Here is a 25,681-nt window from a genome sequence, read left to right as displayed (position 1 = left end):
ATTCCACAGTTTGTAGTTAATACAATGAGTCACGTGAGGAAGGAAAGTGAACAAATCCAGTGCGGAAAACACCTCCACACTACTTCACCTCAGTCCATCAGCATCCATTGCTGGTTGTTTTTCTTTTGCAGATAAACTGGATCGCAGGAGTGATTTAGGAAGGGAAGGTTTTTAGAAAAGACAAGAACAAAATCAAGGACAAACACAGTGCAATCTGGTCAGCTTCACTTTGCACACTCTGAAGTCAACTACCTCGCTGTTCTTAGGCACTGACTGAGTGGTGAGAATTTTCACTGCTAACAAAGTAAAAGCAGGCCAGGACTCAAACGTAATTCTTATTCTGGGATAAAGTAGAGGGATAGAAAGCAAGAAGAGGGAAATTACAACAGCAAAACTCTGTCATTGCAGTGTCCGTGAGCAGTTCAGCTAGACTGTACTTAGCGGGGATGCTATGAAGTCGAGACCAATATACCAAGGTCTTGATTTCAGGCTTTTCTACAGATTAACTGAACTATCTCTGAAGACACTAGAGTCCTTTCACAGGGCGAGGATTAGTCAGTTTCTCTTTCCATCCTTTTAGAATAAGCTGTTCTTGGTTAAAGTCATGGCGCTCTCAAAGAGTCTAAAGCATAGATTGTTCCGTGTCTCTTCCAGACACCAAGATGCTACTTTTCGATCACAACCACCGCTTCCATCCTACATTTGACATCTCTTCGTGACGACTACCAGTTAGAGCAAACGCCCAGAAGAGCCCTTGAGGGACACCACTCATGTGGAGGTTGGCAGGTCAGCGACGTCTTCTCGTCTCGCCTTTTCCGATAAGGAATATTTGAAGGGCAAGGATTGCGGCGGTAGAAGGTGAAAGAGGTTTTGGTTGTTTTTGTTTTGTTTTGTTTTGTTTTTCCGTTGTAGGACCATAAAGTCATTGTTTCTGGCTGTGTTCCACCGGATCTAGCAAAGTACCAACTTCCGGTCCGGTTCCTATGTCTTCCGAGTCTCGAGTCCCTCTAATTGTGTAAGAGTTCCTGCCGGGTGCAGCGCTCAGCAGTTACTTCCGCCAGAAGTCCCTGACTGCTCGGGCTCGGATGCTGCTGCCCCGACGCCGGGTCCGATTCCTCCGCAGCCCGCCCGTCAGACGCCGGTGGCAGCGGGGAGTGCAGGGCCTGACCGGAAGCCTTCTCTGCGACCGAGTCTCGGCCAGTGGTGCGGAAGAGACTCCGAGAAGCGGCCAGGGCGGTGCCCGCAGGCCCTGACGCACCCGCCCAGCCGGGGCGGGGCTCGACCTACCGAGCCCGCCCAGCCGGGGCGCCCGGTCTGCGGATTAACCGCCGAGCACCTGCGGGACTGGGCCTCCCGCCCCTAGGCTGCGCCCAATATGGAGTTTGCGGAGCTGATTAAAACCCCACGGGTGGACAATGTGGTGCTGCACCGGCCTTTCTACACCGCTGTGGAAGGGACCCTGTGTCTGACAGGTCACCACCTGATCCTGTCTTCCCGGCAGGACAACACGGAGGAGCTCTGGCTCCTCCATTCAAATATCGACGCCATCGACAAACGGTGAGCGCCCGCCACACCCAGGTCCGGGAGGAGCCTGGAACGGAACAGACGCTTTCAGGTGGTTTTTTATTGGTATCCTCGCTCAGCCAGCCAAATGAGCCTTCTGGGGCCTAGATCTGAAAGTCATCCGCACTGGCCACCTGGCATCCCCAGGCTAAGGTCTCAGAGTCGTAGTGGTCATTTTGAACAGCATTTGGGCGTATTTTTTAATGTTCTTTGTGGAAAAATTTTTTTTCTTCCACCACATTTCTTGAATTATTGGTTGTTGTTAATCTGACTTCACGAAGTTGTGATTCAATACAATTTAAAGCGACCCCTCCCCCACGCCCTTGTTTTTAAATAGGCATGCTCAGCCCTTTGCAGCATAGGCAGGTCTTGAACTCCCAACCCTCCAGCCCCAGCCTCCCAAGTAAGTGCTGGAATTAACAGTTGTGTGTGAATGGGCCGCTATGCCTGGCCATAGTATTTAACTGAGTACACTGTCATTTTTTCCATATATATATGCATATGCATTTTAGTCTCTCCTTAAAAAGTTTTAAAATCGGTAAGGTGCACCCCTGTAATAGCCGATGGGGAGTGCCGATGCAGGTTGATGACAAATTTTACACCCCTGCTCTTTTAGGGAAGACTGAGTTTATCATATTGCATTTATCTTACTTATTCTCTGGAATGATCACTTCCCACTGAGGGTAATCATTAGCCCTTAACATTCAGTTTTTCTTGTGAGAAGAAAGGGGCTGGCTCTAAAGGAAAATAGGAACTAATTCATCTTTATTTCCCTACTCCATCACTTTAAATTTTTTATTTTTACTTATGTGTGTATGTGTGTATCTGTGTACAAGATACCAGCAGCAGACTACTAGACTCCTCAGTTCATCTTTATTGCATAAATGTATTCAATGGTCTCTCATGCCTGCATGACAAAGGCTGAATCCCGGGTTCTCTGTGTTCTGGTTTTCACCTACTGTCCTCACTAGTTTCCTTACCATTTTCATGATTTCATGTCATTTCTTACAGATTTGTGGGCTCTCTGGGTACCATCATCATAAAATGTAAAGATTTCCGAATCATTCAGTTGGATATTCCTGGAATGGAGGAGTGTTTAAATATAGCCAGTTCCATTGAGGTAAGTATGCTGCAGGCATAATTCTGATAGGAAAATGGCGATATTTTGATTTTGTACAGCCCTTGACGCATAAGAAGAATCATGTTTACTGTGTAAATCTTGCTACTTTCGTTCTGAAGACAGTTTGTGAACTGTTTTTCTGTTTCCGTGGATTTCCTGAAAGAACATCCTATGTGAAATTTTAAGCCAATAAAACAAATGCAGTGTAGCTGATCGTGGCCACGTTACAGTCCTTGGGCATCACAGTGAGCAAGTGTGGTCATCCTGAGTGGAGCAGCTCTGAAACCCTTCAACTCTGAGCAGTGCTCTTATACTGTGATTGTTGCAGTAGTGAGGTCCTGTTAACACGGGGCCTATGGGTGGAGCACCTCACCTCTCACAGTTAGCCTGTAGTGTCTTATACAAGGAAGATGACATTACCTGCCTTTTACAGGTGTTTTACGGTTACATTCGTGGGTTTATGTAGAATGCTCAGTATAATCATTGGCAAATGGTTGCTGTCATTCGAGGACCTTTCTATGGCAACAGCTTTATTTTGAGACTTTGTGGTAGAAATTAGCCATATCACATAAAGTTCACTGTTGTATCATTTCTTAGCTTACCATTGCACTGTGTGTCAGATGTATACTCACAGTGTTGTGTATACAGACAAAGCAAGTGATTGCCGCCAACAGCTGCCATTTGTGACTTTGGCATGTCCGCACGTATGTATTTGTTTTTGCCAGTTCACCTAAGGCGTGTCTGTTTATGCATGTATAAAAGCGTTGAGCACTGGTTCTGGCCACACATAGAAACTTTGCTTGGATAGTTTAACGTCTCTGATGAAGGTCTCTCATTCCTTTTCCTTCTTCTAACTATTTTGGTCACTCCAACTTTTAAATTGCTGCCACTAAATTATATCAATTATATCAACTGACTGTTTAAAGTAATTTCTAGGTAATTATAGAGTCAAGCTGATTTTATTTTCTTTCTGTGTAACTGACTTACTGGGCTATATGTTAAAAAAAAAAATAGTGGGTTTAGCTCTTAAAAGGAGAGAGAAAGCCTTAAATCTATAATTAGAATTTTGTTTGGCTTTCAACAAGAAGTAGAGGATCAAGTAATATGTTGTCGAGGAAATGACACACAAACCTTTCTGCTTTTGCCAAGTTCTACGGGAAGAAATGAGCATGTAAGTTGAATAGTCTGCCATATGTAGTTGTCACTTGGAAGTATGCTCTTGACTTGGCTGTACTCCCCAACATGAATGAGAAAGCAAACTCAGATCATGTTCCACTCTTTGGACATAGGGATGTCTAGGGCTCACTTTGGTTGGGCATAACTAGTGTAGCATAGAGATGGTAGGACGCCTCGACAAATCCCTTTAGGAAGGAGGGAGTGAGTGTGGATGAAGCTTTCACATGTGTGTATCTTGTTAGAGCTCGGTTTTATTGTGTGCCATTGACTGTTGTTGGCCTATTAGATGCCTTATCTCTATGGAGACTCCTAATAAGCCTGAAAAGTTTCTTCCATTGAACAAGACTTAGGGGAAGCTATGTGACTTAACCACTATGTAGCTGGGATCTGGAGCTTGAGGCTTGTGGCCAGAGTTGAGCATTCCTTTATATAATAAAGGAATAATTGATAAGGGGACATAGCTTTTGAATAGTTTGCAGTGTTTAGTTAATTACTAGATTTTTAGCTGAGACTTTACTAACTAATCCAGACCTCCTTGTTCCCCAGCACCCAGAAATTCTTGGACATTTTATTGAGCTTTGTTAAATTGTACCAGGAAACATTATTTCACTAGGCACAGACTGTCCTGGTGCCTGTTTCATTCAGGCAGCACCTGTTGAGTGTAGGTGTTTGTGTCAGTGTCTTGTTAGATGATGAAGTATGAATGCTGGAGTCAGACCAGCTGCATGGAGAGACACAGATTGGGCTCCATCATCACCAGACCCTGTGTGCGGACTGCTACTTTGTTAGATTTGTAGAATCTTTTTCTTTCTGTCCTCTAGGCATTGTCCACTCTGGACTCGGTCACCCTGATGTACCCTTTCTTCTACCGACCCATGTTTGAAGTGATTGAAGATGGCTGGCATTCTTTCCTTCCTGAGCAAGAATTTGAGTTCTACTCCTCTGCTGTGAGTCAACATTTGACATTGTGGGTGAAAAGAACTGACACAACCCTTTATTTTACTTGTGAAAATCCTCTCTTCCCTTTGAAGATGAGTGAGATGGAGTTGGGAGTGTGCACTGGCTGTTGGTTCAGCCCCTTTGTTCTGAGCTGGTTATTTTGTCCGTGTAGAATCTCTGCAGCTGGCAATGCTTTTCCTTCTAGTAGATTAACATAGTCTAGTTGCTTTAATTTTTTTAAAAAATTATATTTATAAATATTGTTTTAAAAAATAAAAATAACGGTCTTGGGAGATGGCTCAGCGGTTAAGAGCACTGACTGTTCTTCCAGAGGTCTGAGTGCAATTCCCAGCAACCACATGGTGGCTCACAACCATCTGTAATGGGATCTGATGCCCTCTTCTGGTGTGTCTGAAGAGAGTGACAGTGTACTCACTCACATACATGAAATAAATAAATAAATCTTTTTTTTTTTTTTTTTTTTTTTTCGAGACAGGGTTTCTCTGTGTAGCTCTGGCTGTCCTGGAACTCACTCTGTAGACAAGGCTGGCCTCGAACTCAGAAATCCACCTGCCTCTGCCTCCCAAGTGCTAGGATTAAAGGCATGTGCCACCACTGCCCAGCAAATAAATAAATCTTTTTTTTTTTTTTTTTTTTGGTTTTTTGAGACAGGATATAAATCTTAAAAAAATAAATAAAAATAAAGCCCTGATTTGCTTAAAGCTAGCCTTGGCGACTGTGCATTAATTAATAGGTATCTCCTGAGTAACGACTTAATAATAGATTTGGGCACTGTGTGCCTAAGATAGTGTGGGGAACCCTCACTTGCTCGTGCACTGCTCTGAGTTAATGCCTGGCCTGGTCTCTGAGGCCACCTGCAGGAACCAGGTTTTCCTGCCTGACTGTTTGGCTTCTTTTTCTTACTTTCATAAATGGTCACTTGGAAATCAAGAAGTAGAGATTAGAGATCCATGGCATTTTAAGAATGAAGATGCCCATGGTAGCAGAGGGAAGAAGGAAGTTTTATGGTATGATAAATACCATTGGAAATGGTGAAAATGTAGTTTAGTCTAGAGCTTGTTTGAGAGATCTGTATTAAAGACAACAAGTTGGCAGGAATCAAACTGCATGTTATGAAAAGCATGGGGTAAGGGGGAACCATAGGCTCCTGAAGGATGTGTCTAAAATTAGAAGGGAGCCAGGGTTTGAATTTCCTGGGAAGCGGGAAGAACAGTTTGTAAGAAGTATCCTTCAAGTGTGGGGAAGCAGCAGTCTGGAGGCTGTGCTCATAGCTTACTGCTCCTCCTGGGCTAGGAAGCCATGAGAGTGTACGCTTCACAGGGTCAGGTATCGGGGCGAGTTTATTCCTATGCGGTATTTCTGGCACATGACCAGCAAGTGGTAAAGAATTGTAAGTGAATAAAAGAATGTAAGAATTTATGGTATTTATAGAATGGGACAAAAGATCTTGTGTCTATCATTAGAAAACCTTTGAGAAGGACGGGTTGTCTTGATCTGTAGATTTTGGAAAGCTGGGTAATTTTTGTTGTTTTGTTGTTTGTTTGTTTGTTTTGAGCTTCTTTTGTTTGCCAACCACAAAATTCTATAATCATAGTATTATCTACTTCTGCTTATCAGTTATGTCCCTTCGCTGCATGCAATGTGATATTAAAAGAGCAGAATATTTAAAATAGCTATAAAGAGATTTCATCAGTCTCATTCAGTGGCTTTGTTAGAGATCAGCATACTATGGCCTTGGTCGTTCAGAGCAGCTCACACTCTGACAGAGCCTGTGTTCCTCTAGGAGGAAAAGCTAGGAAGGAGCCTGAGGGGATCAGTGATGCAGGAGGGCAGTGAGGAACCCTGGGCAGGAGCAGGCCTGAGAAGGGAACCTTGACGTTGTGTGCAACCCAGATCTCTGGCTGGGAACAGAGTGAGCATGGAGCTGAGCCACCATGCAGCACAGGCTGTGGACTTCATTAAGCTACCAAAGTCTAAAAAAAGTGTGCTAAAAACCTCTGCACCAAATGTGTCTGCTTTCACAGGGTCTGTGATGCAACCAAAACTATAGAGTCAGAAATGTCACCCATTCTCCTGAGGACAGAGTCCAAGAGGCACTCAGCCTAAGATGACCCAGATGTTTGAAGGATTCTAAAGCAGTAGTGAAAACTGCCTGAGGAAATATGAGAAAGTGAGCACAAAGTGGAAACAGTGCAGAAATCAGGTGGGGCTGCAGACATGGCTCAGTGGTTAAGAGAGCTTGCTGCTTTCCAGAGGACCTGAGCTGGGCTCTGGCATCCTCACGGGCAGCATGCAACTACCAGTAACTCCAGCTCTAGTGAATCCCATGGCCTCTTCATGCCTCCACGGCACATGCGCACACACATACACCGAGTCAACAAAGTAAGTAAGAACTTTTGCAAAATGTTTGAAAATAGAAGAAAGCAATTAAAACTTGTATGAATTTGATCTTGTAAATTAAAGAGTTTCTGTTTCACATTTTAACCTAATTTTCTATTAACGTAAGCCAGGGTTGATATATATACGATCAGCTTGGATTTATAGGCACATATTAAAGTTTGCACATGTAATATGGGTTTTTAGCTGTAAAGTGCAGTTTTACATTTTACATGCAGTTTTCATTTCTGCTGTTTGATGGTTTCCTGTCACGTGCTTCCATAATGCAGGAGCTGACTTAGAAACGACCTCATGACACATAAGGGCTTTCCAGGAGTGTCTCCTTGTCATAAGGAAGGAAGGTGACTACATTCTTTTCTAAATAGCAAAAGGACCAAAGGATTTGCTCTGGCTAATGTCTACACCAGTAGAGCATATTGGAATGACAGTCTGTTGGTACTATGTGAAGGTCACTATAATCCAAGCAGTGCCCAGAAGGAGGTGAATGGGTTGATGTTGGCCCCCATAACTTGGTATATTTAACAGAGGTGCAAGGACTGTCTTAAACCTTTGCCAGGCTATCTTGTGGAGAGCTTAGGCTGTGCTGTCTGTGTCATGGTTAAACTGATAGTTTAAGCTTCAAATGATGGTTAAGCGTCACATACAATAGGTGTATTTGGCACAAGCAAGCAGTTTCTAGGGACACTGATCACTAGGCATTCCAGAGCTATTGAAGCTGGTGTGAAGAGTGGAATGTTTTTCCTCTACAGGACTTGAGTGTGGGCTAGATGTCCAAATTCCCTGTTGAATGGCTTCCCTGGAAATCATCTCCAAAGCTTTTAAATCTTAGATGCTCTATGACACTGAAATGGTTGCTAAGCTTTGAAGTGCTGTGTGTTTTTCAGACCAGTGAATGGAGACTGAGCTATGTCAATAAGGACTTTTCTATCTGTCCTTCCTACCCACCAACTGTCATTGTGCCCAAGTCCATCGATGACGAAGCACTTCGGAAGGTAGCAGCCTTCCGACATGGGGGGCGCTTCCCAGTCCTGAGCTATTACCATAAAAAGAATGGCATGGTGAGTATGAGGGCTGCCGCTCTGCTGGTGGGTGGTCTCTGGTGGGCTGGATCCTTGAAAATGATCTCTTGTCTGTGTGGCTTTTGGCTGAAGTCAGGCCAGATTGTTCCTACTAGTGCATCCTTCATGTAAACTGCAGGGCACCAGGAGTGGGAGCTTTCCTGAGGATGCACTAAATTCTTTCAGTACTGCTCAGCTTTAGAAAGGTTGGATTTATCTTCAGAGCATAGTGTGAAGGAAACTGCAATAGAAAATCTGGGATCCGGTAGGCCGCTCATAGTCTGATGGAGTGACACCACTGCTCCAGTGTGGAGCCTCGGCGTGTTTATTATGGACAGGACAGGGGAGGGCCCAGCTAGGTGAGAGGTAAGCTAGCAGGCTCTGCACTTGTTAGTTTTGCATATGTTGTCAACATTTACGCTCAGAGGAAGGTTGTGCCATTTCTCTGACCTGACCTTGGGCAAGGCTTTGTCTATTTCCCATGGGTCTGTGGCATTGGTCTTTGTCATATGGCCTGCTCATATCAGCAAGACACTTCACTCAGGGCTTCCTAGGTTCCTCACAGGAGATACAGCAGTCTAGAGCTTGTCCCATGTGAGCTTTCCAAATTACTTTCTGCTCTTTCTCCTCCCTTCCCCTTCCTCTCTCCCTCTCTTTCTCCCTTCTTCCCCCTGCGCCCCAACCCCCCTTGGTTTTGAGACAGGGTTTCTATGTTTAGCCCTGGCAGGCCTGGAACTCTCTGTAGACCAGGCTGGCCTCAAACTAATAAAGATCCACCTGCCTCTGCCTCTGGAGTGCAGGAATTAAAGGTGTGTGCCACCATGTCTGACACTTTTCTCCTCTCTTGATTTGCTTCTTATTCTGCAGCCCATATTAAATTAGACAGTTACAACTTTCTTCCGTTGTCTTTCCCCCTGGGAATATGACAGAGGGATCAATGTGACAGAGTTAAAATTGTGCTCTTTAGTCAGCAGGCCACCTGTCCTGCCAGCAGTGGTGTTGCTCCTCAGTTTTTAATCACAGTGTTTAACAACTGAGACTAAATGTAGTTTTGTGCCCTCTGGTGGCATCAATATAAAATCATTGCTGTTTATTCTGAGCCAAACAGTAGTATCTGCCCTGGGTGACAGGCTTCATCAGCTCCTGAAGTCCCAGATAAAGGAAGGCACAGGTAATGCATGTAACGGCTGCATTGGGGAACACCTCAGGTGGGTGGGTGCAACAAAGCTAGAAAGCTGTGTGGGTTTCAAATGTCACTGCTTTAGATTTAGGGCGTGCAGAGGTCAGAGATTGGCAAAGCCTAATGGTGTATCCTGCAAGGTTTTCCTCTTAGTCACCAGGCTATTGGAACAGATCCAGAGATGGGCAACTGCTGTGGAGAAACAAGTTAATGGAGGAAGGATGTGCACTGGCTCACAGATTCGATATTTTAGTCCCCGTCCTGCTGCCTCTAGTCCTTTGGGCTTCTGATGAGGTAGAACACCATGATGGAGGGAGTGTGGGGAGAAAGGCTCCTGACCTCAGCAGAGAGACAGGAAGAAGAGGCCAGGGGCAGGGCTATCCCCTAATCACATCCCTAGATACCTGTTTACTCCAGCCAGGCCCCACCTCCTAACATTTCCTCTACCTCCCCAAAACTTAACCACAAACTGGTCGCAGGCGGGGTTGAGCTATTTCCGAGTGGTGAGAACATGTGATGAAGGTTTTCCTGAGACGTCTCCAGTCCATTCCCTGGAAGAGACTGGTCTAACAGGCAATGAATTCTTGAGAAAAGCTTAGAAAGCAAACCTTTCAAATGCATAGATGGTAGTCTTTAGAAACAGGCAGTCTCAGAATAGAAAAAAGGACAGCAGAGGGCAGTAGAGGGTAAATAATAGACAGGCAGCCCCAGAACATTGACGATGACTCCCCAGAAAAGGATGCATGTTGTTCACTTTGTGTTTCTCTTCATAATTCTTGCCTTCCAACCCTATGTGTATGGAGGTGAAGTTTGTTCTTTCCTCCAAGATTATGTTAGTCTCTCAGATAAAGTGATAAAGATATAAAGAGGGAACAGAACTTATGGATTTTATCCTGTGTTTAAGTGTTGGGCATGAGACTAAGATCCAGAAAGTGGAATTATCAAAGAGAAGGGTGTGGACTTCTGGGCTGGGGCAGTGAAGGCACTGGGCAGTTAGTTGGTTGGGGTAGAGAGGAATGTATATACAGTCAGCCGGGTTGGTTTGTTACACAAATGAAGCCTCCCTGGTCCAGGAATATAATTGTATAAAAGTTCAAGGCTTATCTTTGTTTTTACAGTATTAGCTGTTGCTAATACATGTAGAGTTTTGTGTATGGTACACTCATCAGAATCCATGACAACGTGCCACAGATTGTTTTTGAGAGACTCCTGATGCAGCTCCTTCTCAGGAACTTCAACTGGCTGCTACTGAATTGTTACCATGTGTTCTTCCAGGTGATTATGCGAAGTGGTCAGCCCCTGACCGGCACAAATGGGCGGAGGTGCAAGGAAGATGAGAAGCTGATAAATGCCACCCTCAGGGCAGGAAAGCGTGGCTACCTTATTGACACCAGATCCCTAAATGTGGCCCAGCAAGCTAGAGCCAAAGGAGGTGGCTTTGAACAGGAGGCTCACTATCCCCAGTGGAGGCGGATTCACAAGTCCATTGAGAGGTAATAGTCAGGGAGCTGGAGCTCCCTGTAGGCCGATTGCAGAGGGTGATCCCTGGCTGTTCAGAAATCACAGCCATTCCACAGAACTGAGGGTCTGCAATAGGCCGGACAACTTATTGGGGGTTCTCTGCTCCATCTGCTTTACCCAGGTTTAGTGGACAAAAACGTATGTCTGTCAGTGCATACAGCTCTCACCTCATAGGGAGAAAAAGTGAGTTTATTCTTGAGCCAAATACAGTGGCCTTGGCCCAGAAACAGATTTGGGTTCCTCCAAATGACATGTTCCAGTGTGGAAGTAACTTCATGAAGTTTTCATAGTCGTAGGATGAAAGGCATGAAGTAAGGCATTTTCCAGGTACGTTGGTGAGAACATCAGGTGGGTGGGTTACATAAATGGGGGAACCGCCAGCTAGCAGCTCTCAGGTGATGTCTGGTAGCATTTTTAGCTTTTATGCTAGTGGTTTGCCAAGTTAATGGATTCCAAAGGTTTACCAGTGGTGGAAAGGTTAGGTCAAACAAGATGGGCAGAGTGGATGGTGCCTAAAGGACAAGAATTAACCAAACATAATTTGACTGGGAATATGCAACCTTCCAACTCCACAATCACACCGTTCAAATCAGTCAGTCATGAGTCTTTCACATAGGTGTGGCCACTTTCTGCAAACTCGCGTTCATACCATTGTGTATGATGTGCTGTTTAGATTCAGCGGTAGGTTGTGAAACGTTAAAGCAACACATCCATCATCTTACCTGCTTGTCTTTGGCAAGAGTATCTGTGTCTTCTTTGTCAGCAGTTTTCAAGTGGCCCTGTAACTGCTGTGTGTTCTGTAGAGCCAGCCTCTCAGGTCCATGGCTTACAGCATCCTAAGAGAACAAAGCAGGGGGCCACATATCAGTAAATAAAAGCCAGAAGAGAAAGAAAAGAGGGCTCCTAATTCAGTCTATCATGCTGTGGCGGTATTGGGACTTTTGGAAAGTCGTGAGACAAGCCAGAGCTCCATAGACTTAGCTGTCGGCTTGATAAGTCCTTTCCTGGGAGAGGACGGCTGGACTGCCTCCATTCTTGGCATGGCGGAGTGTGTGTCCAGGCCCAGGTGAGTTTTAGGATTGTCTTTTTTCTCCTTCTGGCACTGCCATTACACTTTTGTAAAGGATTATATACAGTCTGTAGATTGATTTGGATAGAAGAGTGCCCTATTTTCCCAGCCTATGAACATGAGATCTCTTTCCATTGATTTGTGTCCACATTAAGTTTCTTGAGCATTTTATAGCTTTTAGTGTACAGATCTTTTTACAGTCTTGAGTAAATCACTCCCAAGTACTTTCTTCTTTTTGTTGAGTTTTCTATTTCTTTTTACATAGTTCACTGCTAGGATGTAGAAATATGCCTGACTGGGCCTGGGGAGACAGCTCAGTCAGTTAAAGCTTACAGCATGAAGACCAAGCTCAGCTTTCCATTACTCACGTAAAAGGCCAGGTGTGGCAGTGTGGACCTATAGTCCCAGTGCTGGGGTGGGAGAGACTGGAGGATCCAAGAAGCCTGTTGGCCAGCCGGGGTAGCTGAATCAGCGAGCTCCAGGGTTAGTGTCTCAAAAACTGTGCTGAAGAACAATCAAATCAGACACCTAACGTCAACCTTTGGCTTCTATCCATATACTTGTAAATACCTGCCTCTACAGTCTCTTCTCTCTCTCTCTCTCTCTCTCTCTCTCTCTCTCTCTCTCTGTCTCTCTCTGTTTCTCTTCCTCTCTCTCTCTCTCTCTCTGTCTCTCTTCCTCTCTCTCTCTCTCTCTGTCTCCCTCTGTCTCTCTTCCTCTGTCTCTCTCTGTCTCTGTCTCTCTTCCCCCCCCCTCTCTCTCTCTCTCTGTCTCTCTTCCTCTCTCTCTCTGTCTCTCTTCCTCTCTCTCTCTCTCTCTCTGTCTCCCTCTGTCTCTCTTCCTCTCTCTCTCTGTCTCTCTGTCTCTCTTCCCCTCTCTCTCTCTCTCTCTCTGTCTCTCTCTCTTCCTCTCTCTCTCTTCCTCTCTGTCTCTCTTTCTCTCTTCCTCTCTCTCTCTCTCTCTGTCTCTCTGTCTCTCTTCCTCTCTCTCTCTCTCTCTCTCTTGTCTCCCTCTCTCTTCCTCTCTGTCTCTCTGTCTCTCTCTGTCTCCCCCTCTCTGTCTCTCTCTCTCTGTGTCTCTCTCTCTGTCTCTCTTTCTCTCTCTCTCTCTCTCTCTCTCTCTCTCTCTCTCTCTCTCTCTCACTCACCCGCACACACACACACAGAGCCCTTGACCTCCTGACTAACATATGTTGGTTTTAATCTGAAATTTTTTCTAACAGATTTTTTACTGGAGTCTTTAGAATTTTTCCATCTATAAGATACTTTTGTTTGTAGAGGGACAATTTCACTCCTACCTTTGATGTACTTGTTTATTTCTTTCTGTTGCCCATTGCTCTGGCTGGTACCATGACGAAAACATGCATTCTTGTGTTGTTACTGATCTCCAAGGAGACCCCCGTGGACTACCCCATGGAGTATGATGTTGTCTTGTGTGGCCTTACTGTGTTCACGTGCATTTTTCCGTAGGTAACTAACCAGTTAGTATCAGGCAAGGATGCTGACTCGCTTCATGCTTCCCTGTGTCTGTTGAGATCCTTGTGTTTTCTGTCCCATACATTGTCACATGTATTAACAATTTCAGTTCTGTCCTTGTGTATGAAAGTTGTGGTCCTGGGTGATGTTGCTTTAAATATGCTGTTGAGCTCTGTTTGGTAGTGTTTTGGTGTTTTTTACATCCGTGTTCACCATGGGAACTGGCCAGTGATCTTGTCGGTTTTTTGTTTTTGTTTTTGTTTTTGGGTTTTTCGAGACAGGGTTTCTCTGTATAGCCCTGGCTGTCCTGGAACTCACTTTGTAGACCAGGCTGGCCTCGAACTCAGAAATCTGCCTGCCTCTGCCTCCCAAGTGCTGGGATTAAAGGCCTGTGCCACCATGCTCGGCTTGTGATCTTGTCTTATTTGTCCTTGTCTGGCTTTGATACCTGAGTTGGCCTAATAGGTAGATTCATGGCACTCTCTCCAGGCTTTCGGAAGACGGGCAGGACTGACATTTAGTTCTTCACGTGTTCCATGGCCTGGGAACCCTTCAGGACCTCGGCTTTTCTTTGATTGCAGATTCCTGGTTTTGGTTACTGACTCTGTTGTTGTTGTTGTTGTTGCTGCTAACTTGTTGTACTGTTCATGTTTTTGTTTTTGTTTCTTCATGATTCGGTCTTGGCAGTTCTGTTTCCCCATTTTCTCATTTTTTTAGGGTAATCAGTTTGTGGTATATGATTGCTCATAGGAGTCCACAATCCTTTTTTCTTTCTCAGTTTGAGGCAGGATGTCACTGTGTAACCCTGGCAGAGTTGGAACTCACTACGTAGACCAGACTAGCCTCAGACTCACAGAGATCTGCCTGCCCTTATTATTCAGTTTGCCTACCTGGATTAAATAAAGGCCTGCCACTATGCCACTCCTCTGCGCCTTCCACTCCTGTGCTATCAGCTGCGGTGTCTCCTCCTGTCATGCTCATTAGATTACTTGAATTTGCTCTCTTTTTAAATTATTTAATTTAGCTAATGAGTTTTCAATTTTAGTCAACTCACTTTTTGGTGTGTGTGTATGTGTGGCAACTGAAGACAAGGCTTGGGTATATTAAGCAAATGAGCTCCACCCAAGTCTTCATTGAATTGTGTAAGATAAGCAAAAAAAAAAAAAAAAATCTCATGTTGAATAAGCACAGATGAGCCTTACTAGATAGCAGTCTTTTTAAATTCAGTCCTGAGCTCTTACCGTGTGTCAGCTGTTGCCAGACTAGCAGAACAGATTTGCTACATCTAATTACATCTTCCTACATAGAAGGCTTAGAGGTTCATCTCTCCTGGTTCCTCCTTGTGTTTCCTCCACCTGCTTGCTTCTCCTTAAAGGAGGGATTTACAAGTTCTTCAGGGAGTAGCAGGTGGGGGTTGGGGGCAAGGGGGTTTTGGAGCTAAAATGAATAGGAGCTGTGCTGGTCCTGGGTGTTACTGCTGAGACCTAGATCATTTAGCAGCTCTAGCATCAGATGTAAGTTTACCCAAGTCTTGGGATCAGATGGTCACAGGGCAAGGCCCTGGCCTCTGCCTTCCCAGGTAACCCAGCATCGTGGACTGGGCCTCCCTCCGCTGTTCATTCAGCAGGAAGAGTTTGTCGTGAGACATTGAAGCATCTTTGCAGTGGTGCTAAAGGTCATTTTCAGTCCATAGTCCTCAGTTTGCTGCATAGCACTGTAAGTGTTCTGCATTGCTTTGCCACCAAATGCACAGAAGATGGATTTGGATTTGTTTTCTGTATCATTCTGTTTTATCTGTCTTTCTTCCTGTAACGTTCTCTTTCTTGTTTTAAAAGATACCATGTTCTTCAGGAGAGCCTAATCAAACTCGTGGAAGCATGTAATGAACAAACCCACAACATGGACCGGTGGCTCGGCAAGTTGGAGGCCTCCAATTGGCTGACACACATCAAGGAGATTCTGACCACCGCCTGCCTGGCGGCCCAGTGCATTGACAGGTAGCGTGTGCTTGGCCTCCCTGGTTATAAGTTTGATGGGAACAGCTTGCTCAGCCACTAAAGCAGTGAAGGCAATTATCCCTGCTATGACAGGGGCTGTCTGTGATTTTGTAAAGGGCTAGAGGTCAGTTGAAGGGTCCTGTGAGATTTGTTGGTGCAAAAGAATTCTTGCTATATGAAGTTTGGGATTTATTTTAGTCTCATGTTTTCCTCAAGAAAATTCTCATCTGTCCAGTATCTCATTTAGACTCTGTATCCTACTGATGGTACAGGAAGTGTCCATTATTACGGAGTTTCCCATCTGTACTCTGGGTTTTCCTTGCAGGGAAGGTGCATCAGTGTTGATTCATGGGACAGAAGGAACTGATTCCACACTGCAGGTGACTTCTCTGGCCCAGATCATCCTGGAACCAAGAAGCAGGACCATCCGAGGCTTTGAGGCCCTGATAGAGAGGGAGTGGCTGCAGGTGAGAGCGCAGCTGGGAAGGCACGGGAGGGATGCCAGGCATTGGAATTGAAGTCTCACTTGTGGTGCTAACACTATGCATGACAGCTTGATCATTGAAAAATTTTAAGTTGTATGTTTAATTTTCGGTGAGTCAGATAATCTACCTTCACCCAAATAAGAATTTAGACTTATCATTAACTTCCAGTTTCTCAGTCTCCCATGCTGTTTGTTGAACTGGGTCTGCATACACATAAGCAGTCGACCCACCACGGAGCCGCAGCCCTGCCCAGCATCTCTCTGTTTAGATTACTCACACTTGTGCAGGTTGAGCATCCCCGGTGTGAAAATCCCCAGTGCTCCACAATGCTGACTCCTCAGGTCTGTGATTACAGCAGTGGGAACTCGGGTGTGGAGTCAGGCTGCTCAGAACCACCCTCAGGCTGGGGATAAGGTGTGTGATGTGAGGCTTAGGTTCCATCCCCAAAATATATCATGTTGCACACACACTTGTCAGACCATGAAAAACCCTGGAGCCAGAGTACTTCTGGTCCCAGTCAGACAAGGGATCTTCAACTTGTGTTTGTTACCAATGTGGAAAATAGAAAGACTGTTAGACATAGAAGGCTTTCCATGAGCTGAGTCTTGATACAGATAAGCAAGCAGGAGGGACGGTGGGACTGTGACCATGAGATTGGACTTCCACACAGTCTGCCTCTTGTCCATCCTGCTCCAGCCTACACTTCCTTTAAGATCCAGTTAAAGGTCATCACTTTCATGATGTATTTGAGAACAGAGCCTCCTTAAACACATGAAGTTGATTCATTCCCTTCATATCCTGTGGTTGTCATTAGAAACTCTTATCCTGTTTTTGTGTTTCTCCCTAGGACACACCACTGCCTTATTAATGTAATGCGATAAAATGACTGTTAACAGGCCAGGCGTGGTGGCACACGCCTTTAATCCCAGCACTTGGGAGGCAGAGACAGGCAGATTTCTGAGTTTGAGGCCAGCCTGGTCTACAAAGTGAGTTCTAGGACAGCCAGGGCTACACAGAGAAGCCCTGTCTCGGGAGGGAAAAAGACTGTTAACAGCCACACCTTGAGCAGTAGCTAAAATGAAGTGTAAGGATTTTATAAATCTGTCATTACTTAAGCTTCACCTTGCATTTACTGTCTGAAGGACATTTTCAGTCTCCAAGTTCGTCTCACTGCACAACTTTGCCAAGGGTGTGGAAATCATCACTTTCCTTAGTTGCAGAAATTAGCCATTTTAACCCAGAAGCTCAACCAGGCAGGAGCTACCTTGCCTTTGTGGTATCCCAGGAAGTAGAAGTGCCCTGGGATTGTTTGAACTGTGTTCTCGGGTGTACCATAATGGGATCATTTCTGTCGTTTCCGCTAGGCTGGTCACCCATTCCAACAGCGCTGTGCACAGTCAGCCTATTGCAGCAGCAAGCAGAAGTGGGAGGCCCCCGTGTTTCTTCTCTTCCTGGACTGCGTGTGGCAGATCCTCCGGCAGTTCCCTTGCTCCTTTGAGTTTAATGAGCATTTTCTCATCATGCTCTTTGAGCATGCTTATGCTTCACAGTTTGGGACATTCCTGGGCAACAATGAAAGTGAAAGGTGAGTGAGCTCACACACGGTCTCTTCCCAAGAGAGATTGGGATTTGGGTGTGTGTGAATGCTGGGCTGGAGAGATGGCTCAGTGGGTAAGAGCACTGGCTGCTCTTCCAAAGTCCTGAGTTCAATTCCCAGCACCCACATGGTGGCTCACAACCATCTGTAATCGTATCTGATGCCCTCTTCTGGTGTGTCTAAAGACTGTTACAGTGTACTGATACCTTAAATAAATCTTGCCAGACAGTGGTGGCGCACGCCTTTAATCCCAGAACTCGGGAGGCAGAGGCAGGTGGATTTCTGAGTTCAAGGGCAGCCTGGTCTACAAAGTGAGTTCCAGGACAGGACAGTCAGGGCTAGAACCCTGTCTTGAAAAACCAAAAAAAAAAAAAAAAAAAAGAAGGAGGAGGAGGAAGAGGAGAAAGAAGAGGAGAAGAAGAAAATGGAGGAGGAAGAGGAAGAATCTGCAGTGAAGCACAAATTAAATTTTGCCAAGTACAGACACCTCATGTGCCAAGCATGCACTCGGTGAGAGGGAACCCTAGGCTTTCTGCTGCTGGATTAAAATTAGTTGATACACAGCTTAAAATCTCGGAACAGATTAGACAGCCATTTTCATGTTAGTGTCTTGCTGTATGATCACAGTTTCATATATTTGGGAGACAAGTTATGATATAACCAAGTATGCCCTCCTTCCTCTTCCATAGTTTAGGAGAATAAGATGCAGAGAAATTAAGTAACTGTCCAGAGATAGCCGCTAAGCCATCAAAAGTGTGGCCTGGGGCTGGAGGTGGCTCGGCCGTGAGGAGCTCATACCGCCCTCGCAGAGGACGAAGACTGTGCTCCTAGCACTCTGATTGGGTAGCTCACAGTGCCCTCTCAGGACAATCGCATCCCTGCGACCACAGATGTATACTCTAAAGTAAAGCAGATATAAACCTCAGTACAGGTCTTCTGGCTCCTGGTTTACCTGGGAATTGTCCCCAGGCCCTGAGTGTCAGCCACTGCCACTTGCAGAAGGTTTAGGAGCTTCACAGAAGTTGCTTTTGACAGATAGTTCTCATCCTTAATCATTTTGTTTCTCTACTAAGAGTCTTATTTTATGTCACAGGGGGAGTTAGTACAAGACCTGTTAGGATGAGCACTTACGGGTAGTTCTTAGACACTAATGACTCTAATGGTGATTTTCTTTTTTGAGCAGATGTAAGTTGAAGCTACAACAGAAAACAATGTCTTTGTGGTCATGGGTCAATCGGCCCAGCGAGCTGAGTAAATTCACCAATCCACTCTTTGAAGCCAACAACCTGGTCATCTGGCCTTCTGTGGCGCCACAGAGTCTTCAGCTGTGGGAAGGTAACTACCCCACTGTGTGCAGAGAGTCACATCCAGCAAGCTGTGCCCTGAGCTGGCCTGGGGTCACATGCCACAGTAGTTGGGTTTTTGAAGATGGTCAGCTGGTAACCCACAGACCTGTGTATGGGTGTTACTGGTTTCTCAGTGTGGCATGACCGCTGACTAACAGGGATGCTTTGACAGGAGTTGGTAGACAGCTGGGACATGAACGAATTTTAAGTTCTTCTATCTGTTTCATTTCTTAAGCATCATTACAATTGAATGAGTGTTAAATGGTGTCACACAGTCATTCCAGTAGGATGTGTAAGTCAGCACAGCACACCAGTGGGCGCTATGGGAACCACTGTTCATGTGGAGTAGCAATTCATGATGCTTTCCTAACTGTAGTCTAAAACAGCATCTTACGTGTGAGTTTTCACATGAAGCTAATCTCCTTAAAGAGCAAAGCTTTTTTTGTTTTGTTTTGTTTTTTAAAAGACCATATATCACATAGTGTATATTAGGTGTTCTTTCCAGTGGCACAGTAGATGTTCCATTAACTTAGTAATCACTTTGAAGACAGTGAGTGCATCTTCATGCTTGTTTACACGAAGTACCATACATACAAAGAGGCTATTGTTTGGGAAGTTCTCCTAGGTTTTCGTTTGTGTCTGTTGACAACTTGTAGTAACTGTGGTACTCTTGGGATAGCTCATGTATAGAAAGTGATTTGCCCATCGGGTGGTGCTCTCTCTGGACTGCCTCTTGTTCCTCTTGGCATGTCTGCTAAGTGCATCTTCCTCCTCAGGCTGGGTGCCTCCCTCCTTAGAGTGCAGGGAAGCTAAATGCCTCCATCAGTGTCGAGGTTCCCTGAGCAGCCCCTGGGATTTAAATCTGTGATGGGGCAGAACCTCTCTGCTTACTCTCTGGATTGTTGTAGTCACAGAATAAATAATTTCCTAAACGAGAGATTGCCACTTTTCTTCCTTTGTAAAGGTTTTGGGGCTGGTGAAGTAGCTCAGTGACAATCCGCGTTCTGTCCCCAGGACTCATGTGGTGGAAGTAGAGAACCTACTGGCTCTTGCAGCTTGTCCTCTGACTTACACACACACACACACACACACACACACACATACACACACACACATGCATACATCATCTGAATAAAATGTAATAACTTTCATTTTCCAAGGCAGTTTACTTAAAAGCCACTGTCATACTTAATCACTGAAATGAGAGGCCAGCTGTTGGAGACAAATGCCCTGTCCGGAGTGGGGCTCCAGAGATAAAGTGGTGGAGGAAACACAACTGCTGTGTGCTTACATCCTAGGAGGCGTTCATAGTGACTTCTGATCCAAGAGTAGTAGACATGTAGTTGTGGAATAAAAACAACAACACGAGCCAGCTTTCTCTAAGCATTTGGCCTCTGTGTCTGTGAAGTTCACATGCACAGCCAGAACCAGCTGTGGATTGGATATTTCAAAAAGTTTGTCCTGGCCGGGCAGTGGTGGCACACGCCTTTAATCCAGCACTTGGGAGGCAGAGGCAGGTGGATTTCTGAGTTCAATGCCAGCCTGGTCTACAGAGTGAGTTCCAGGACAGCCAGGACTACACAGAGAAACCCTGTCTTAGGAAAAAAAAAAAAAAAAAGTGTGTCCTGTGGCAGGTTAGTTTCTAGTTCACATTTTCTAAGCAGCACAGTACCATAAGTATTTACAGTGTCCACACTGAATAGGACAGATATCTTGAGATGCTTGTGTGCATAGATTAAAAACAAACACTGTCATTTGATGTAAAGGATTCAGCATCCAAGAATGTAATACCCAGGAGCCATTCTGGAGTCAGTCACCTGAGATGACAAGCACCCCTTCTGTCCACAGTGAGCCAGTGGTGGTTGTCTGAGGAGAGGAGCAGTTCCCTGTGGAGCTGGACAATGACTAACGGTGTAGCGTGATGTGAGTTATTGATGTTGAGGTGTAAGTAACAGCCTGTGCCTCTGATGTTACCGCCACCATCACTATCCCAGTGAGAAGGGTTTCACTCATGCAGGCAATCCCCAGACCAAATAGAAGTCTGCAGTTGTAAAATGGGTGACTTTGATTATGAAAGTAAAGACTTCGTGGCACTCTTAAGTTACCGGCTTATTTTCATGAGCATATAACAACAGTGTTTCTGGTTATAACCAGTAAACACCTCCATGACAACTGCAGTTCTTTGCTACTGTGTGGATTCTTTCAGTTACTGAAGAGTCTGTGTAGAGTATTGTGAGGCACAAGGTAAGCCAGGTGTGGTAGTGCATGTCTGGAATCCTAGCTGCTTGGAGGCTGAGATAGGTGGATCACAAGTTTCAGGCTAGCTTGGGCCATTTAGTGAGACCTGTTTCTCAAAATCAGGAAGAGCTGTTGTTCCATAGTAGAGCATTTTTCTGTTAAGTGTAAGGTCCTGGACTCAATTTGTAATGCTGCAAAACAAAAGTTTAGACAACTATAACATGAGTTGTGGGAAACTGTACAGTGCATGGAGTTACCAGGGACACAGTGCTTCTCTGAATATCCTACTCCTGTTTTTCATTCCCGGATTCTACAGGAATCTTCTTACGCTGGAGCAGATCCTCTAAGTATCTGGATGAAGCATATGAGGAAATGGTTAACATCATTGAATATAACAAGGAGTTACAAGCCAAGGTCAATGTCCTGAGAAGGCAGTTGGCTGAATTGGAAACAGAGGATGGGCTACGAGAGAGTCCTTGAAAGATCGCCTACCTGTCCTGAGGACCTGTCTAGTCCTGAGTCGTCTCTCCCTCTGTTTGCCCTTCAGTTCATGTACACAGTAGCCTTGAACTTGGCTGTAGGTGCGGGATCCCTGTAATGTAATGGCCTTCTAAGCACTGCAAGGTGGCAGTCACTCACACACAGATATGGCCTGTTAGGCCCTCCACTTAATGAGCAGGTGGTGCTGTCACCTCACTACATATATGATACCTATGCCCTATGCTGTTCTCCATCTCTAGTTTCTCACCAGTGGTCCAGACTAGTTAAGAATCCATCTACAACATGGGCCAGGCTTATTTGCATTCAAGTATAGAGGTGTTTCTTTTTTTAAATGGAAATAATTGGGAAGCCACAATTGTATGTTTAACATGTCATCCTGCCCCTATCCTCCACTCCCAGTTATAAAAAGACCATTCTTTTTTAAAACAGTTTTGGACTAACAAAGCCTGTTTTGTCAAGGAGGAAAACCAGAACAGTTATTTGTGATAAATCTGTGTCAAGGGCAACAGATGTGGTCCTCTGATAACTTCATTAAGAAAAGATAAATTTGCAAGTTGACACTAAAAGTGTGTGCCCTAGAGAACTGAAGTAGAATTCCTTACTGGTAGCCATGTGCTACTATTGCATGGACTTTTCAGGTTTCTGACCATACATACAAAATGTGTTTTGAGCAATGGGTGTGAATGAAGCCATCACTTGACTAGCATTCACTTTTCAGAACTGTACAGCACGGACAGCACCCGTGAGCCAGAGGTCTGGGTTCTTGCTGCACTGGTTGGTATTTACTTCCATGTGACTTATTTTACTTTTAAATATTTTAAGAGTTGACTTGTACTACAGCTAGACTTTGATGTCAGTGTGAGTCATTTGCAAATCTGTCCTGTGTTAGGCAAACAGGATTGCGCTGGATTGGGGAGCTAGAAAAGTGGCACAGCTGCTTGAGACCGTGCTGTGTCAGCAGCAGGGCTGCAGTGGCTGCAGTGTTGCAGTTAGCCCTGGGTGCTGCACCCTTGCATGCCTGTGGGTTGGTGCTTTGCAGCTGCCTGTCTCGTGGCAGGTGCCAGCTGCTTGCTGTTGCAAATGCTGTCATTTCTAGAAAAGCATACTTGCAGAGTAATTTTTAAAGTCATGTCAACTTCATCTTTTCCTGGCCCCTCTTTGAATTGTGTATCAAGGCGAAAATAGAACCTCTGTGGGTGGCACCCCTCTAATCCCAGCACTTGGAAGGCTGAGGCAGGAGGATTTAAGTTTGAGGCCATTCTGAGCTATGATATCTAGTGGGTTCCTGGCAGCCTACCTTAGAGTGAGGCTAAGACTCTAGCAGGGTGTGTGGGCCCTGCTGAAGCACTGGAAGGTGACCACTGTTTTCCATCTCCAGTTGCCCTGCCTCCTCTTCCTTCCTCTTTCCTTTGACTTGTGGCAGTGGCCAGGCACCAGTCAGCAGTCCCAAATCTGCTCGTGGGTTTGCCCACTGGTACTTCTAAGCTTAGCTCTACTCTTGACCTATTATTTGGCTCATTGAGGAGTGGAGCACATGCAAGGCTGTCATTCTGAAGGCCTGGCTTATGTGAATTTCAAAGAAGAAATTGCCTGGATTCCTTGGGGGCTGCTCAGTCACCATCCCCATCTATCACTCTACCACTGCCCAGGTTTTCTCCTATTTTTTTTCTCAGCCATGTGTGAAGTCCTCAATTTCTCAGCTGATCCATAAGAAAAACCATCTAGAGATTTTTTTCCTTTGTAGTTCTTAAAAAGTGATTCCCACTGCTGTGGACCAGTCTTAAGGCTTCTATGCACAGAGATGTGGGAAAATTATTATGTCTGGTCAGGGAGAGCTCTGCTGCACCCCCATGTGCTTAGACAAGACATTGTGCTTGATGAACGCTCTCTGTGCATTCCTGAGTCATAACTCCTGTGTTCCAGAACCTTTGCCGTTTTCTGTCTCCCATGAAAACAGCAGTCATCACTGTTTTTGACCAGCTTGCATTTAGTATTGATTTATAAATAGAGATTATCTAAATATCAGCTTTAAAAGCAAACTTTGGTATCGTTCCACTTTCCAAGGGTCATTTAATAAAGCAAACACTACAGTTTACCAAACTCAAGAGCTCGGTTAAACACAGGTGTGTTAGCACTGAGTTGGGGTTTTATGGTGTAACGTTGTCTCTATCCTTGCTTTGGATGCAGTGAATAAATGCAGCAGCTACACTCAGGAAACTGGGTCAGTGTGATGCTGAATTGCCTGAATGACCATGGCTCTAAAACCTTTGGTGAAGAAGATGGAGGTACAATTCATGAGCAAGTGGAGCCATGTAAGAATCAGGAATCATGTGACCCCTTGGGTCCCCTCATACCCATGGTCTCTGCTTACATCTGAGGGGGATTTCACAGTGCAGGCCACAGACTCTGTGGGAAGGTCTCAGAGGCTGTGGCCCTCCTGTATCAGCAGTGCAAAGATGCTTGAGTTTAAGTCTGTAATTTTTTGAAAATCAGAAAACCAGAGTTACTTGATCATCTAAGAAACTGGAAACTTCTTTGTTGGCAAGACTTTACAGTGACATCAGTAATTTTTTTATTTTATGCAATGAAGAGAAAAGCAGAAATAATAAATCCAAATGGTCTTAACACACATTTATTTTAAGGAAAAGTTAGAATGTCAAAAGACAGAATTTGAGTGTAATCTTTTCACCAAATATGGGAAGATGGTAGCAGATAATCATCTGAAAATTCTAAATCTAGGGTCTAAACTCTGAATTTGAGACCTGACACAGTTGGGTCTTACTGCTGCATATCATTTCTGAAAAATGAGATTTAGTGGGAGTTTACCCTTTGATTTGCTCAGGGTTTGGTTTGTGCTAATGAAGTCACAGGAAAGATTTGACCAGAATTTAATCTCCCAGTGTGAAAACTGGGGCAGAGCCTTTCTCCACATCTCAATCCTTAGAGTGGCCCCTGGGAAGGGTCTGGTTTGGGGTGGAGCCATTGTCACTGGTAGGCTTGCTTATGGGATTTCACATGAAGCTGAGGCCATAAAGCTGGTCTGTGCAGATGCTAGTGACAACTGTGTGAGGGCAGGGGTCACTCTAGTCCCCACCCCTACCAGATTCTGGAAGCTTTGACCTTCACCAACAGGTGATGCCACTGGGCACATCTGGTACAGATTATAGTAGCGGTTCTCATTGTGTCTCAAGATGACTTTCTTGCAGTGTTTGGCCGAAGACAGAACTCACTCCAAAGCTGGAACAGCCATCATCTCAACAGAGCGTGTGACGAGACTGGTTTCTCCATTTGTATTTACTGGCAGATGGTACAGAGTGCAAAATGTCCTTTCTACTGTAAGTTTCCAAACTTTTACTCTAATAAATTTGGTTCTGCTCTCACTGTGTCTCGTAATCCACTGTCCATAGCAGCTGCTTCCTTTGCACAGCCATCCCAGAGGAAACCCGAGATTATAGGACTAGGTTGTAAACCTCTGAACTCGTCTGACTCTTAAGATGAACAGCCTTGCAGAAGTGCAAAGTTTGCACGTAGTGAGCAGTTGGAGCTCCCTGTAGGTGCCGCATTACCCTCATGGAGCCGACGTTGATAACTTTTCTCTTTAGCCTCCTGCGAGTCAAGGGTTGGCCGTGACTTGTGATGAGGTGGCAATGTGTAGCACTGCCCGTGCTGTTGTCTTAAGACATTGGATCCACTTTAAACTGCAGGGCTTGGGGAAGGTGAGATATTCCCACAAGCAAACCTAGAACCTGTTGCTTAGTCCTTAGAGATTTGTAGGGTTACATTAAAAATAATTGTACTTGCACAACTTAATTTAGAAAAAGAACGTGTGTTTCTTCAATAGCCGAGCATAAGGATTGCACCCTGTATCTGAATGTGGCTCTTTAGATGGAAGTGCACTATCATTTGTGTCTTAAACAATAAAGTTGCACTGTGTGGCAAAACGTGCGTGAAATGTATGCTTTGCTGAAACTTGAGAATGCTTACAGAACAGTGTTTGT

General features: G+C 45.0%; 1 protein-coding gene across 1 annotated transcript; it reads left to right on the top strand.

Moving 5' to 3' along the window:
* The first annotated feature begins 986 nt into the window (after window positions 1–986).
* Window positions 987–25,063, top strand: Mtmr9 (myotubularin related protein 9). Its single transcript, XM_021181913.3, has 10 exons — window positions 987–1,557; window positions 2,575–2,683; window positions 4,681–4,806; window positions 8,101–8,274; window positions 10,730–10,947; window positions 15,355–15,516; window positions 15,842–15,983; window positions 17,366–17,586; window positions 18,782–18,933; window positions 21,499–25,063. Exons 1-10 carry the CDS (start codon window positions 1,376–1,378, stop codon window positions 21,660–21,662), a joined length of 1,650 nt encoding a protein of 549 aa, XP_021037572.1. The 5' UTR covers window positions 987–1,375; the 3' UTR covers window positions 21,663–25,063.
* Window positions 25,064–25,681: the final 618 nt, after the last annotated feature.

The sequence above is a fragment of the Mus caroli genome, unplaced genomic scaffold (assembly GCF_978045245.1).
Source record: "Mus caroli unplaced genomic scaffold, Mus_caroli_1 scaffold_12, whole genome shotgun sequence".
Lineage (NCBI taxonomy): Eukaryota > Metazoa > Chordata > Mammalia > Rodentia > Muridae > Mus > Mus caroli.
Note: the sequence above shows the minus strand (reverse complement) of the source record. Positions and strands in the feature narration are given on the sequence as shown.

Coding starts and splice junctions, on each gene's coding strand:
- Mtmr9 (XM_021181913.3), top strand. CDS start 1,376: ATGGAGTTTGCGGAGCTGATTAAAACCCCACGGGTGGACAATGTGGTG. Junction 1,558..2,574: donor ATCGACGCCATCGACAAACG/GTGAGCGCCCGC, acceptor CATTTCTTACAG/ATTTGTGGGCTCTCTGGGTA. Junction 4,807..8,100: donor TTGAGTTCTACTCCTCTGCT/GTGAGTCAACAT, acceptor TGTGTTTTTCAG/ACCAGTGAATGGAGACTGAG.